At 39.4% G+C, this 15,493-nt stretch overlaps 4 protein-coding genes across 4 annotated transcripts; 1 reads left to right on the forward strand and 3 right to left on the reverse strand.

Moving 5' to 3' along the window:
* Positions 1-19: 19 nt before the first annotated feature.
* GCK72_021874 (uncharacterized protein) lies at positions 20-4,287 on the reverse strand (the record flags this gene model as incomplete). Its single annotated transcript, XM_053734549.1, has 10 exons — positions 20-171; positions 221-284; positions 337-455; positions 511-690; positions 1,580-1,865; positions 2,375-2,572; positions 2,678-2,871; positions 3,634-3,827; positions 3,871-4,087; positions 4,245-4,287. 10 exons carry the CDS (start codon positions 4,285-4,287, stop codon positions 20-22), a joined length of 1,647 nt encoding a protein of 548 aa, XP_053583462.1.
* Positions 4,288-5,581: 1,294 nt separating this feature from the next.
* On the forward strand, positions 5,582-6,180 carry GCK72_021875 (uncharacterized protein; the record flags this gene model as incomplete). Its single annotated transcript, XM_003105230.2, has 4 exons — positions 5,582-5,619; positions 5,665-5,821; positions 5,869-6,044; positions 6,090-6,180. The coding sequence occupies 4 exons, from the start codon at positions 5,582-5,584 to the stop codon at positions 6,178-6,180; spliced, it is 462 nt and encodes a 153-aa protein (XP_003105278.2).
* Positions 6,181-6,863: 683 nt separating this feature from the next.
* Positions 6,864-8,857, reverse strand: GCK72_021876 (uncharacterized protein; the record flags this gene model as incomplete). The annotated part of the gene is made up of 4 exons (XM_003105148.2): positions 6,864-7,035; positions 7,130-7,251; positions 7,301-7,940; positions 8,781-8,857. 4 exons carry the CDS (start codon positions 8,855-8,857, stop codon positions 6,864-6,866), a joined length of 1,011 nt encoding a protein of 336 aa, XP_003105196.2.
* Positions 8,858-9,085: 228 nt separating this feature from the next.
* Positions 9,086-14,140, reverse strand: GCK72_021877 (uncharacterized protein; the record flags this gene model as incomplete). The annotated part of the gene is made up of 3 exons (XM_003105286.2): positions 9,086-9,233; positions 9,690-10,355; positions 14,052-14,140. 3 exons carry the CDS (start codon positions 14,138-14,140, stop codon positions 9,086-9,088), a joined length of 903 nt encoding a protein of 300 aa, XP_003105334.2.
* Between the last annotated feature and the right edge of the window lie 1,353 nt (positions 14,141-15,493).

Below are 15,493 nucleotides of genomic sequence, written 5' to 3' on the forward strand. Positions count from 1 at the left end.
CTCTTCTTCTCCAGCAAATTTAGTGGTGGTTGTCCTCCTCCTCATCATCCTTATAACTGAATATGATTGGTTGTTTGCAGTTTGGACACCCTGCTTTTCCACGACATTCGTTGCAGAACATGTGGGCTACGATCATGTTTGGCATCTGTTTTGGTCCACGGCATGGGTCATCTGAAAAATTGAAAATTTAATAACTTTAGGTGAAAAAGTATGGACTTACCACTATATTCACCCGATTTTACCCCTACACACTCTGCATCGTAAACGATTATGGTCCATTTGTCCTGTTTCTCTCGCTTCTTCTTCTGCTTTCGAAATTCTGGTGTTCGGTCATACTTCATGCACTTTGAACACTAGGATCGTTTCCTTCATTTTCTCCGCAGATCGGGTTCCTTTCTTCTCAACAGCTCTACCCACTAGCCCTCTTCGGGCTCCATCCTTGAACACATTGCATCCTGAAAAATTGAAAAATTAATAATCAAAACAGAAATAAATTGAAACGTAACTTACTAAAGCCAGTGGTTTCAAGATCTCCTTTAGCCACCTGAATCTGCTTTCTGATGAAAATATCGATGCATTTGGCCAGGGGTTTGTGGAGTAGAGCAGGATTTTTGATGTCGTCCAAGGCATTGAATTTGATTCGTATCGTATCCAAAGCATAAAATGCAGAATTCTCGCTAGCGAGACAACCTATAGGAATGTCTAACTAACCTAAAATTGTTCAGTCTTCAACAGGAATCCAATTGAAGTACTGGCTGATCCCGAAGGAAAGGAACCAGCAGTTCTGGATGGATCACCCATCTGGACAGAACGTCTAAACTAGCGCAACTATTGTGAAACACGACTAAATGGCTTAAACTTAAACTTTTCAAAATCAGAAAATAGAATAAGAGCGTAGAAAAAGGAACAGTCATCCAATGAATCAATGACGGGTCAGGTCAGATTTCCCAACGAGATAAGGGGTATGTGAAGACGAGACAATAGACCGAAAAAGACAATGTGCAAATTAGTTGTCACTTGATGTTGACATGTGTTGTTTGTTTAACCGTGGGAATTAATGAAAAGGAAGGGGGGCGACGCTTCTGGGGTGAAAAGCTAGGGAAAAGGTCTGGAAAGGAATTTTTTTTAAAAATTCTGTCCGAGCGGTGTTTGACCTACCTCATTTGAGAAAGGCGCCGGTGGCGCGACAGCCGGGTCCTTGCTGCTAACATATTGTAGACACACTAATAGCGTCCGAGCAGGGTGATGACTTGCCAGCGGTCAAAACTTTAAATATAGATCTGGAATCAGCGTGTTCTTAGCTTTCCAATGACATATGACCACTAATCTCCAAATTAATTCCTTGATCTTCCTTAATTTGAAGAAGTCTATGTCTGTACAAATGTTTATAACAAATTACATATAAATTCAGACTAGTAATCAACAACTTTATAACTATCACCACTTGAATCATTTCTATATCTACAATTAAATATGCCATGTCCAAATTTCTTGTACTCCTCATACGGTCCTTCTGCTATCTCATCACAATACAAAACTCTTTGATTATATACATATTTAATTTTCTTCAAAACATTACCTTTAAGTTTCTCAGCAAATGTCGAATCTTCCGGGACAATTGAGAAATTCCTATATTTCGGAATAGCGAGCCATCCGGAGCCCAGAATATTGTCCTTGGTGGTACGGTAGTGTTTGAATAGAGCAGCTCCGTTTCTCACAAACACTCCAATTGTTCCTGGATACTTCTGATAGGAAAAATGATAGTACATAGCTGCTATCTTCTCCGGACGATAGATGGATTTGTATGCACCCCAGGTGACGGGGGAGGAGACGTTGTATTTGAGGAATTCCATTTCAGAGATTATCTGGAATTATGGAAAACATGAGAAAACCAACGTACTAAAAAAGATTGTATTTGATAATATTATCATGAAGCTTTAAAACTTGTGCTCAAGTTTAGTTAATACCGTGTTATTTGGCTGTGAATCAGTATACATACTGTATTTATTATGATATGTATACTTTTACGAAAAACGATCCTTGACAAAAATCCCTATTTTTTCACCAAATATCAACTGAAAAACCTTCAATTTTTCCCGCACCCAGCGAAACTTTGGCGGAAAGACGGTGTTCGTTCAAATCCATGGCGCACGCCCGTCTCGACGCCTTAAAAAGCCGCGTATCAGACGAATTTGGCGCCAATGCAGGCGAAAATTCCCAAAAACTCAAATTCCCGCCTGCCATCCTACTGTAGCGCCACTTCATTGCAACAGTAACCCAACAACTGCTAGAGATAAAGGAATAGAGTGAGTACGGTAAATCATTATTTCTAACTCACGGTTATAGTTAACAAGACTTTAAAATTCTGCCTCACCTGCTCATCACTCTCAAATCTCTCAGGCAAACTCCCAGTCTTCTGAATCCTTCTTATCGGAAACGCCACCTCACCAACTGTATCATTATACCCTCTCAACAAATCTCCAACTGTTTCATACTCAAGAATAATTAGCCTCTCATCAATATCCACATTGATGACCCATTTTGAATGATGCTTGGCTCGTTGGTGGCATTCCTGGAATCCAAATTAAATTTTTGAAAATTGGGGAGAATTAATATGCACATTTATCTGCAGAAGATGAAACTGCCAATCGACTGTATGGTATTCCGACTGAATCACAGTTAGTTCAATCTCTCCGGTTCTCAAATACTCATCCATTATTTTTCTACTATACTCATTCATATTGAATATTGTGAAATAAAAATGTTTGACGCCGATTAGTTTATAGTGTTCTATGAACTCTGCAACTTCAAGCCACTTGCTTTCCGAACCATATATCGGGCCAACACATACCGATACCTCGTGGATTGGGGCTGAAAATTTTGTTTGAAATGGGGGATTCTGAATCAAAAGATTGACAAGGGAAGTGTTTGGAGACGCGGCTTTCAAACTATCTATAAAATTAGTTATAGATACTTTCCACTACGGGGAGTCCATTTCTGCAGTCAAAACCTGCTAGTTGTCGCTACAAGCCGAGTTATGAGCTCTCAAAATTTTCATATGGAGAAAGGGGGACTGCGGTATTCCAAAAATCGAGATATTTCAATATGGGTCGACTCAGAATTTTGTAGAAAAGGAAAAAGTCTCTTGGAGCCAGGTCCGAAAATTAGTCCAAAGCGAGTTATGAGGCCTCAAAGTGTCAAAAAAGGGTCTCTCGCCGTGAAGATTTTCCTTATATTTCAAAATTTTTTCATGTTCACGGCGATAGGTCCTTTTTTTGACACTTTGAAGCCTCATAACTCGTTTCAGACAAATTTTCGGACCTGGCTTCAAGAGACTTTTTCCTTTTCTACAAAATTCTGAGTCGACCCATATCAAAATATCTCGATTTTTGGAATACCGCGTCCCCCTTTAAGATTTTTCACATGGAATACCGAAAATTCCATGCGAAAAAAAGCTAATTAAAATGAAAAGTTTTAGAGCAGATAACTTGGCTCGCAGATACATTTAGCAGGTTTTGATGACAGAAATAGACTCCACGTAGTCGAAGTTACTTATGACCAAATTTATGGATATTTTGAGAAACGCGTCTCCAAATACTTCGCATGTGGCATAGAATCAGAGCAACAACTCACTTTCAAAAACCCTATAAACCAGTGGAATCGGTTCTTGTGGCTCCTCCCCTTGCATATCAAAACTAATAGACATATACTTTGCACCAACTCTCCTCGGACATCTTATCACATTCATCGGGAAGAATATTGACAGATACTCCGACCCTTCTAACTCTTCCCTCAAACAATTATAGTATCGACAGTAGACTTTTTTGCTGAAAAAAACATACAGAGGAGATAAAATAAAACGTTTCTCACCCGTAACTTTTCTGAGACGTTGTTGTGATAGAAATATGATCGAGATAGACAAAAGTGGTGAGGATTCGAATTTGAGAGCCAAGGATGTTGTCTCGGCGGGAGATATTGTTTCGGACATATTCCAGATGGAGATCTTGGAGTGGGATGGTGTCTAGATGCACCTGATTCCAAGATTCAACGGGGCAGTGGAATGGAGCAACTGAGCTAGTTACGGTAGCTGAATTTCTTGGTTCTCTACTCCAATAACCATTCAAGACTACAACCCCAATAAAAATCACTAATAATATAATTCTAATACCCGTTCGATGGTGGAGTGCCATCTGGAAGAAGAGTGGCAGTGAATCATTGGAATTGAATTTCAAGACATCATTTACCGTAATCCTGGACTAGTGAACCGCCCATTGGTGGAACCATCATCTTTTTTTGAGGAAGATAACGGAATTCATTGAATTTTCTTTTTTTTCTAAAAAATGTATGGGATCACAATCTTTGAGACTGAATATGGGTTCAATCCGTCCTCGTCATATCGAACAGGCGGATCTTTGTTTCTCATCTTGATAATTTCTCAAAGTTTTTGCAATTTCATAGTTCATTTTTAGTGAATTTTGAGAGAAGACCAAGAATCACTAATGATAATTGTGATAATTGGTAAATGGAGGTGTGTAAGTTTGCGGAATTGCTTATTGGATGCTCTTAACTCATTCAAATCTGATGAAGACCAAGTATTGGGCTCTCCGGGAAAGTTTATTGTCAGCACAACACATAGTCAATTTATAATTAATTGATCTACAAATTGATGGATTTCTCTATTATCGGTTCACGAAATGGTCTCGAAGTTGAAAAAGATCCGTATTTTTGAGATGTGCAGGTCTGAAAAGAACTGAAAAGAACTGCAAATCATGTATTCCGCTTCGAGACCATTTCAAACAAATTAGATGCGCCTTTAACACCCTCCGGCAAGAGTTCGTGAACCGATAATACCTTCAACTTGTTTCCCGGTCAAAATTTCTTCCCATGCGTTCAAAACTTTTCACATGTTTAACACACCTACTTAAATTATCAATTCTTGTATAAAAAGAATGCCCCTTCCTCAATAAATATTCCAAACAATCATAACGTACTGTTTACTTCGCTAAAAACCCTTAAAAACTTTCAAAAAATGAAGATTTCTGACCGACAATTTTTCGGCCCCGTCGGAAGGATTTCCCTTTCTTCGACCAATACGATTCAATCCGGGATACACCACCTGTCTAGATGTTATCAAGAATACTTTTCTGATCCTGATCTCTTTAGTGAGGGGAAAGAAGACCGAGAAGTTACATTATCACAGAAATCCTAAAAACGTGACCCGCCCCTGCAATATTTTTTTACTTGTTTTCTTTTCCACGTCTGCAACCCCCATAAAAACCAATCTCAATTTATTCCCACCTTCCTACGTAGGCCATTCCAATCGATATAATAATGTGTAGAACAAAAAAAGGCGGATATGTTGAGTACGAGTATAAACCCACTATCTGGAAGCCATGTGGCGTTTCTTTTTGGGTAAGTGACGTGAGCGGCAGAGGTGCGCCAGCTTCTCAAATTTCAGTGGAAAACGGTTATAAGCTGAGCCTATGAAAACCGCGTTTCTGGGACAAGGGACGCGCCAGAGGCACACCAGAATTTATATTTTCAGCTCTTTTTCTACGTGAGCTCCTTCCTCGTCGGATCCATGATTCTTGTCTTTCTCCGTCTTTCCATTTATGAGATGTAAGCACTTTTCAGAGCGAAATTCTCAATTCTGATCATATTTAGAAAACAAACGGAAACATGGCCGATAAGAATCCCCTCATACGAAGTTCTGATCTGGCACCTAACCGTCTTATGGGGATTGATGGCTGCCTACTCTGCATTCATCTTCTCCATTTTTTTCATTCCAGTGAAACAGTATAGAAAGTGTGCAGTGTTGAATGTAGGTGTCATTTTTCCTGTAGATGTTTGAAATTCGTGAAATTTCAGACCATCTGGTTCTTCATCACTTTCCTCTACTTCACCCGCCCTGTGCTCTCTGATAACTTTGCCACTGCTCAATCGACTCAAAGAAAAATGATGTACAGCTTGATGCTCCATCGCATTGCCACTCCGATCGCTCTGGCGTACTCGGCGGTGTTGACCATTTTTATGTGGCAAATGAGGTAAACGTCCTGAGACATAATTTTTAAGAAAAGTTTTGGTTTCAGCCGTCTCATGACGAAGGAGGAAATCCCATACACTGTGATAGATGGGAAAAGGGATAGTAAGACGAAGAGAATGGTTAGAGAACTGTTTTGAATATTGAGTTGTAAAGAATCTTTGAATTATTCGCCCAAGCTGAAATGACAGGGTTTTCAGTTTTTCAAATTGATGTATCTCCCCAGAGAGCAATCCTACAAAAAAGTGGTCAACTTCAAAAATGATGAGCATTAAATTTTCTACATTTCATTAGTTGACAACTTTTTGATAGCTCTGCGGGTTGTTGAGATATGATGTGTTGAACATAAGCGACAAGAAGGAAGAGAGAGAGAGGGGTGAGAGATGCAGAGAAGACATACACTCGCACTTCTTTGCGTCTCCCTTCTCTCCTCGTATAGCTTTGACCGCCCGTATCTCAAAACCCTGCACACCTATCAAAAAACTTTCAACTAGAAAAATGTAGCCCGTGTTTTGATCTACGCAGGAAACCCAAATTCAATGTGAAAAAACTTTTTTGGAATAAAACTTAGCATATCTTCTCTCGTCTCTCTCCCGTCTCTGCTGTCTTTGTTACGGAAATAATGTTTTTGATCAGACATTAGAGCAGCAGAGTTCTTACGCCGTATTTCTTTGTCTCTCTCAATTCCACTCCGTATTTCCTTAAGTTTCAGTAGAGCGCAGTTGTACGAACACTGTACGTTATTTCGCATTCTGAATTTGATTCTTTCCTTGTTGTCAATGCTTTATTTTTCTATCCAAAACTATGAAATAAAATAACGATATCAAAAATACGGACAACTATTCATATCTTTTGAAATATGATCCGATCGACAGACCACTCCCCAGACGCTATTCTTCTGAATCTTCATGTAAAGTACCAACGGCTCCCCTCGCTCGGTTGTCCGATCCAGAATCTCGAAACGATGGGTGTTGGTGTCTCGCTCGTAGAATTGGCTGGAAATTTTTAGATATGATTGATAAGGATTCTGATTATGTTATTAGATTTTTCATAGCCCTAGTCATAATCACATAAATTGAAAATTCTCACTTAGTTGGCACCGAGCAGTTATCTGGCATTGATCGAAATGTTTCCAGCGCCTTGTCCAAATCGATTTGGATTTCATTTGTAGAGAACTTGAAGAAAGAGCCGAGTGACTTGGTTTGGAAGACCTACAAAAAAAGTGTGAAAAACGCGTCCACGACACCCCAGCCACCTTACCTCAATAGCCTTTTTCAAGTCTTCCGCTCTCACTTCCTCCAACTGAACCTTCACCTGTTTCGAATGATACACATTCTCCAAATGGTCATTTTCTATCTCCGACCGAATGAATATCTCCTCTACCAATCCCTGAAACTGACTCATCTTCATCATCTCCCGAATCAACGTCTTCTGCGAAAAGTTGATCTCCAATTTCTTCAAAGTTCCCGCGTCGAATAAATCGAAAAATTTGAGACAGGAAGCGAGTTGCTTCTGGTTTCTGGCCACTTCTACACTTGTCCACAGAAGTTTCTCCACGTGGAATTTCCGATTGCCAAAGTTCGCCAAAAGCTTCTCAATGAACTTTGCAGGGTTCCCATCGATAGTGAATATCATCTCCTTGATGATAATCTTTGGATTATCAAATATCAATTTCAGATTCTCAATCGTCTTCTCCTGTGATTCATCCCTCCAGTGTAATCCACGAGAGAACGGACGTTCTTGGACAAGCAACGTGGTCAGTGTGATGCCTGGAGTGGTGTCTGTGTACCAGGAGCTTTCGGTGTCATCTGGGGAGAGGTCGAGGAGTAGACTGCTGAGGATGAGGGGCACGGTTTTGACTATGGCGTACTCGGATTTGGAGCATTTTTCCAAGGAGCGTCTGGAAATTGTTAGAGTTGTTAGAGGAGGTTTTTTACAGATTTTGGTATAGCCGATTTGGTGTGGAAAAATGGGATTTTTCAGCGTTTTTGAGTCTGGAAATGGCTGATTTTGACACTCAAGATTTTAAGTGTCTGGTGCACCTGAGACGCGGTTTTTTAAACAGAAAAACGAGTTTTTGAGCGTTTGCATACTTTTTTATTTAGAAAGTCGCATTTTCAACATTTTGGAGTCCAGTAATGGCTGAAAATCAAGATGTGAAAAATTCATTTTTCAGAATTTAAAATCCTGAATTTTTACCCCAAAAATATAAGAAAATCTATATAACTGAACGAAACCTGAATTTTTAAAGCGATAAATGCCGGTTTTCAACAATTTTTGTGCTAAAAGTTGAATTTTTCAACGTTTTTAAAACTAGAAATGGGTAAAAATCAAGTTTTTTGACAATTTTAGCACTTTTGATCACAAATACGCGGTTTTTACAACATTCTGAGTGTCTGGTGCACCTGAGACGCGTTCAAAAAGTGTTGTGGGCGAAAACTAGCGCGTTTTTACAGAAAAGTTAGCTGAAAATCCTATTTTTTTGCTAGAACCTATTTTTGATGCATCTGAAGTCAAAACCCGAAACTGTTCCAGACGACAACGAGTGCTGGAAAGGGAAAGCTGAGGGCTTTGAATCGACATTCGTATTTCAGGGCGTGTTCGAGATGATTAGGTGTAATTAACGTGAGATACTAGTTGCGGCGAGCAGCTTCTTTGTATCGATATATAATTTATTAGAATTCAGATTCTGTTTTTTTCTTTTCTGTAACTCTAGAACGGACCAAAATAACTGTCTTACCTTGTCTTAAAATCCAAGTGAGCAACCACATCCTGCTTGAAATGAAATGGAATATCTTGCCAATGGGGTCTTGACATGATTGTAAATATGTTTGTGAGTGAAAGTGTTTCTCTTATCACTCTCCAGGTACTTCTTATCACCGAACCCCATGACATTTTTCATATTTTAATATGGGTGCGGGAAAAATCGACGATTTATGGTCTTTATGTGTGAGTTAATCGTCTTAAGAATGTTGTTTTTATATTATATGTTGTTTTTATATCCCAACTGAATTTCTGCTTATAAATCACAATTAGTTCTAAAAATTAATAGAGCAAATTGAATCTGTCATGGTTGAAGTCGAAATCTTTAGCAGGTATCGGGTAAACCAATCCAGAGACAAATCCATTGACACTGTACACCTCAAGAAGAGATTTTTGGGCAGTCCGTTTGGCATAGTGGACAGAGGGGCCTCTGAAATTAAATAGCTTGGAGGGATGGTGGGAAATGGACAACTCCTCGACAACTTGACTTGTATAAGAAATATGCGAGATTTTAGTAGTAAGAACTTTTTTAAAGGCCCATACCTTGAATTCTAGGCGTCCAATTAAAAAACAGTCAACTACAAAAATGATCCACATAAAATTTTCTACATTTCCTTAGTTGACAACTTTTTGATAGCCATGCGGGTTGTTGAGATATGATGTGTTGAATATTTGCGCCAAAAAGCAAGAGAGGAGGGGAGAGACGCAGAAAAGAGAGACACTCTCGCTTCTCTGCGTCTCCCTTTTCTCCTCGCCTTGCTTTGACCGCCCGTATCGCGAAATGCTGCACTCCTATCAAAGAACTCTCAACTACAAAAATGTAGCCCTTGCTTTGATCTACACAGCCAACCAGAATTCAAAGTAAAAAAATCTCCTAGTTACTTACATTCCAATCCATCTTGCATCTCCAATCAGAAACTTTGCTCTCCCACTTTTCTTTCTATACAATTCAGCGATCTTTTCAATTCCAGCATCCGTAATATGAACTGGAACTGGGGTATTAATTTGAAGATAAGATCCAGCCCAATTGTCAAATGGGTTGCACCAGGTTAAATTCGGAAGGTAGCTCAGTGTGATCTCATCCGCCTTATTCCACTGCTCGGTGTTACAAATGTCAGCAAGTACCTGATCCGTGAGTGTTGTCTTGATAGAGATTTTAGTCAGAACTTCAGCTTGGCAAAACTCGAGCATCTCCAGAATATCAGTAGTCCACGTCATCTCCACCGAGTAGAAAATGATCTCATTGATCAGCAGCGAGTTCTTCAGAATCCCACTCCCCTTCATAGCCTCAACAATGGTCTGAAGTTGAGCCCCAAATCCATGTCGATCGCAAGAAATGTTCAGTTTCTCAATTCTCAACCCTCGACTTTTCATCAAGCACATGAAATTTGGAAGGCGGTGACTCTTAGGGATACTGTAGGCGGGACGAATGGTCTCCTTGATATTGACGTATAGCTCGGTGGCGGTTGTGAAGATATCAAGGGTGTCGATATGGTAAGGAAATGAGTCAGCGAAAAAGCCATCGGTGAAGGTGACATAGCGGATGACAGATCTGGAAAAATTAGAGGGGTTTGAAGTTTTTTCGATCCGCCCATTATTAGTTGTTTACTCGGCAAGTGTCGCCAAGTCTAGGCCTAACCCCTCGCTTCCACAAGGCTGGGAGAAGGCTGCCACAAGTCTTGGCCAAACTTTGCGCCTGCCACCGCGTTGAGAGACTGGTTCCCAAGTCTTGGCCAAAGTTTGAGTATTGATTTTTTAATCATTCAAACTCTTTATTAATTATTCGATTTTTATCACCTTTTGCTTATTTTCAGTCGCTTTCGAATGTCTTTTACCCTATTTGAGTTTTTCTAACTGATTTTATTCCACTACCGTATTCAGAGAAGAATGAAAAGGACGGCAATTCGAGAAAAATTCGATATAGAAAAGGAGCGATTGGAGAGAAGAAAGGTAGACATTTCAAGCATATCCCTCTTCCCGTAATTAGTAGTCTCAAAGGTAAAAGAAAAAACAATCAGTTCAGTCAAATTACCTCATTTTTAGACTTTGGATTTGATGCTCTCGGTTGCTATCTTCCAGTCAACTTGCTATCCGGAGATATTGACGAGGAGGATGAGTAAGTGTGAATCAGTACTAAAGCTGGAACTAATAATTTTCAGGTTTTACGTCAAGCTTGGACCCGATGCTCACAACGAAATCGAATATCGACGTCAAGTGAGGGATACGGTTGAATCCGTGATCAATACAAGTATCAACTTTTTTTTGTGAGTCAATTCCGATGGGGATGAATAATCAACAGTTATTTAATACAGGCAATACCTTCGTAACTATCACTACGATGTTGATGTGGAGCAACTTGTTTATTGCTCCGTAAGTTAGAAATCCGCATTTCAAAAATACAAATATGGGCTACAGAATCAAAAATTCGGCACTGTTCTAGAACGCCGGAACGAAAATAAAAAATCCCGGAACGAAAAAAAATCCCGGAACGAAAAAAAAATCCCGGAACGAAAAAAAAATCCCGGAACGAAAAAAAAATCCCGGTACCAAAAAAAAATCCCGGTACCAAAAAAAATGCCGGAACCAAAATTTTCATTCTATTATTTGAATTTTTTTACCTTTTTCTTTCAATATGTGTCTTATAGTTTAGCTAGTCATACATTTTTTCTTCACTCTGCCTTTTAATTATTATAAGATGATTTTTGCGGATACATAGTTTTTATTCTATTTAAATGTGTAAAAGGTAACTAGAGATACAAGAAACATTTTTTAAACTTTTTTGGGTTCTTTTTCTTCTTCTTCTTCTTTTGGCTGGAGGGTTACTTCTTCTTTTTCTTCTTCTTCTTCTTCTTTTTCGTCTTATTCTTCGTCTTCTTCTTGTTCTGGCTGGAGGGCTTACAGAGGTATCTCAAACATTCCGGGATACGGCCACGGCGTAGTGAACCACAAATACAATTTTATCAATCCTAACGATCGCTCCATCCACACTCAGGGGATCGAAGCAACGTGGAATGCACTGAAGTCAAAACTCAGGAACAGATTCGGTACACCAGAACATCGCCTTGGTCACATGTATAATTACATGTGGAGGCGATTCTACGATAAAGAGAAACTGCTCAATCGCTTGCTAATTGAAATGGGCAGTTACCGGCGAGTAGATTCCTTTGTAGACATTCATTTTTCTGACTCTTCTCCTTCTTCTGAAAGCTCTCCTGAACGTTCACCTTCCCCGTCATCTTCTCCTCCAGATTCTCCTCCTTCGGGAGCATCGTCCGCAGAAGATGACGACGGAATTTATGTCAGAGATGAAGACAGGAACAAGAAAGTAGTTTATCAAGAGAAAAACAGTGAAGATGAAACCGAACAGGAAGATGAGTCCGAAGCTGAGAAGGAAGATGAACCCAATACTGATCAGGAAGATAAATCTGATACGGAATCGGAACCTGAATCTCAAGATGACTCGGAACCAGATCACCAACAGGGAGATATTGGTAATGATTCCTACCAATTTTACCTGCATAAAATTCATTTTCAGGTACTTCTTGTGCATGCCCTTGTGAGCCTCGGCCAAGCAGGAATCGACACAGAGAACATCATCAGGAACAACACGTACCTGATTCGTCTCAAATTGGACCAACAGTTGAAGATCAAACAACTGAACCACCCGTGGTTGCTGCACAACATGTTACACGGGGTTTAAGACGGAAACTCACAACGGAGGCGCCCATTGCTGCGCCAACTACAAAGGCACCTCCTAAACTGAAACCGACAAGGAAGCCCAAGCCGACCAATTCGAAACCTCCGAAGCCCACAAAAGCTCCGAAGGCCACGAAGTCTCCGAAAAAAAAAATGTATGACTAGCTAAATTATAAGACACATATTGAAAGAAAAAGGTAAAAAAATTCAAATGATAGAATGAAAATTTTGGTTCCGGGATTTTTTTTTGGTACCGGGATTTTTTTTTGGTACCGGGATTTTTTTTTTGGTACCGGGATTTTTTTTTCGTTCCGGGATTTTTTTTTCGTTCCGGGATTTTTTTTTTCGTTCCGGGATTTTTTTTTCGTTCCGGCGTTCTAGAACAGTGCCAAAAATTCTGCCACTTGCACTACCGATGGGACGATGTGAAGGCGATGCGACAGAGACACCGAGAAGCAGGTTTAGATGTGGAAGATTACACAATTCAAGATGTTATGAGAATGTATGAATATTCGAAAAAACTGGAAAATATATTAATATTTTTATTCAGGGCTCGCCGAAGCACATCGGATTCTCCAATCAACGACGACGACATGCACCCGTATCTCATCGACGAAAACCGATAAATGTTTTCCCAGTTCCTTTTTTCATGTTCCCCATTATTACTTTCACTACTTGTTATTTTGTTATTTCCTATTTTTCTACCAAATAAATTAAATCGATACAAAAGTAATTACAACAAAAATGAGAAAGCCAATACAACTTATCTACAAGTTTAGGACAAGCTTTCCACAAGTCTAGGCGCACATCTCCCACAAGTCTTGGCCTGCTTTTACGTAACACTTGTGGGAGATGTGCGCCTAGACTTGTGGGAGGCTCGTGCTAGACTTGGCGACACTTGCCGAGTATATTTACACGGCACGTTTCTAACAACCGCGCTCTACCGAAACCAAAGAAGATTGCGTGCGAAATTTTTCAAGGGCATTTCGGTAAAGCGCAGTTGGAAGAACTGTGTGGAGCTAATATGTATAGGTTTTTTGGATCCGCCCAGAATGACCGTCATGTTAGAATTTGAGTCCGGATAAGGTTTTCACAAAAGAAAATTCTCACTCAATTAGGCTCCGCCCGCTTTCTAACATTTATCGATGCTATTTACACCTATGTAACTCTGACAATAGTTAAAACCCCGTTTAGCTCCACCCACTTTACCATGGCCATAAAATCATCAAATTTTTATAATTTTCAGCCAAAAATCGGTAAAAATTCGTTTTTTTTTCCCTGAAAATTGACATAAATTGGTTCAAAATACCTCAAAAACCCCCAAAATGACACTAACCCGCTGAAAACCCCAATTTAGTTTCTAAAAATCATCAAAATTTCACTTTTTCCATCTGAAAGTTGAAAATATCCTTTTCAGACGCCCTTCCGACTTGGCTGAGTGCCAAATTCAAATCCTATTTTTATTTGTCGTAGCTTTTAATATAGACCGCGACGCGCACGCAACGCGACTCGAGAAAAATTCAAATATTTTTGTTGCGGACCTATTACCCACCTATCCAACACATTCATCTTGCTAATGATCTCCCTTCTCAACTCAGCTGGAATTCCTTCCCAAGTTGGATTTGACTTGATTTGAGGCATTCTATTTCTGCAAAAAGTTGTGTAAAGCACAAAAAAACATGTATAAAGTGGAAAAAGTGGGATTTATTGAAAAAACGACACGGATGAGAAACAGAATGGAGAGAGGGAGGATTGCCATGACAACTTCTAGGAGGGAAGGCTTAAAATAGAACACATAAACAATCCGAGAAGAGAGACCACCAAATCAAAAAGTGAGGAGCCTTTTAGAGTCAAAAGTTTTTCGAAAAAGAGAGAGAAATCTGAAGGAAATATATAGGCCTTCGAATGTGGTTATGCAAATTTAGAGAAAAAATAAATGTGTGGGAATTTTATGAAGGGACGTAGAAGCAAAGGGAAACAACCACAATAAAAAATGTATGGATGACTCATATGACGGAATAGAACAGAAGAGATCAGAGATTGTGAAAAAATTGAAATGGAAAACAACACCTATAATTTTCGAAGAAAAAGAGAAACTATGACGTTTCGCAACTACGACGGCTGTGTAGCGTCATAGTGGTCAAAATATAGAGCACGGACAACAACGAAAGCATTTTTTTCAGACTTGACTGAAAACTCCCATTGGACCAAACGGTTCTGCTCATAACTCGATCAGTTTTGGTTGGATCAGCGACATTTTTATACCATAAGAAAGCTCGCATTTTTCAGACTTGCAGCAATCCCGGCCAGTCAGCTCGGGTCTCAGTTCAAAATTTGAAATTTTGCATTTTTTCGAAAATTTCTGATTTTTCTCGAATTTTCGACTTTGTTTTTGAATATCGATAAAAACTCAAGCGTACATAGGATTTTGACTAATTTTGAAGAAAATTTCAAAAATGTTCGAAAATGTTGTGAAAAAATCGACCACATTTTTGACTCCGGGCCGAGATTTTGCAAGTCTGTCTTTTTTTTTGAAGAAAATGTCTGAAATTCCAGATTTTCCCGAATCGAAAAATCAAAAAGTGAGAATTCTCTGACAAGGGAAGTCTTTGGAGTCCCGGATTTTAAACATTCTATAAATTTAGTCAAAATTATTTTCATCTAACTACATGGAGTCCATTACACTATTTTCCGAAGCTTGACCGTATGAAAAGTTTGGGAGCTCATAACTCGAATCGCAGAGACATTTAACCGGTTTTGACGGCAGAAATGGACTCCCAGTAGTCGAAAGTACCAATGCCCCCCAAATTTATAGAAAAGCGTCTCCAAAGACTTTATAAGCAAGACTCCACTCTCTCCCACAACCTTTCAGTCTTCAATCGTGTTCCCCTTTTCCCTATTTATTTAATTGAATTCACATCCAAAACTTTTTTCGTCTCTAGGCGTCTCTTGGCTTTATGCCTCTTGGCGTGATTGAAAACGTTTTTTATTACA

The sequence above is a fragment of the Caenorhabditis remanei genome, chromosome V, assembly GCF_010183535.1.
Source record: "Caenorhabditis remanei strain PX506 chromosome V, whole genome shotgun sequence".
Lineage (NCBI taxonomy): Eukaryota > Metazoa > Nematoda > Chromadorea > Rhabditida > Rhabditidae > Caenorhabditis > Caenorhabditis remanei.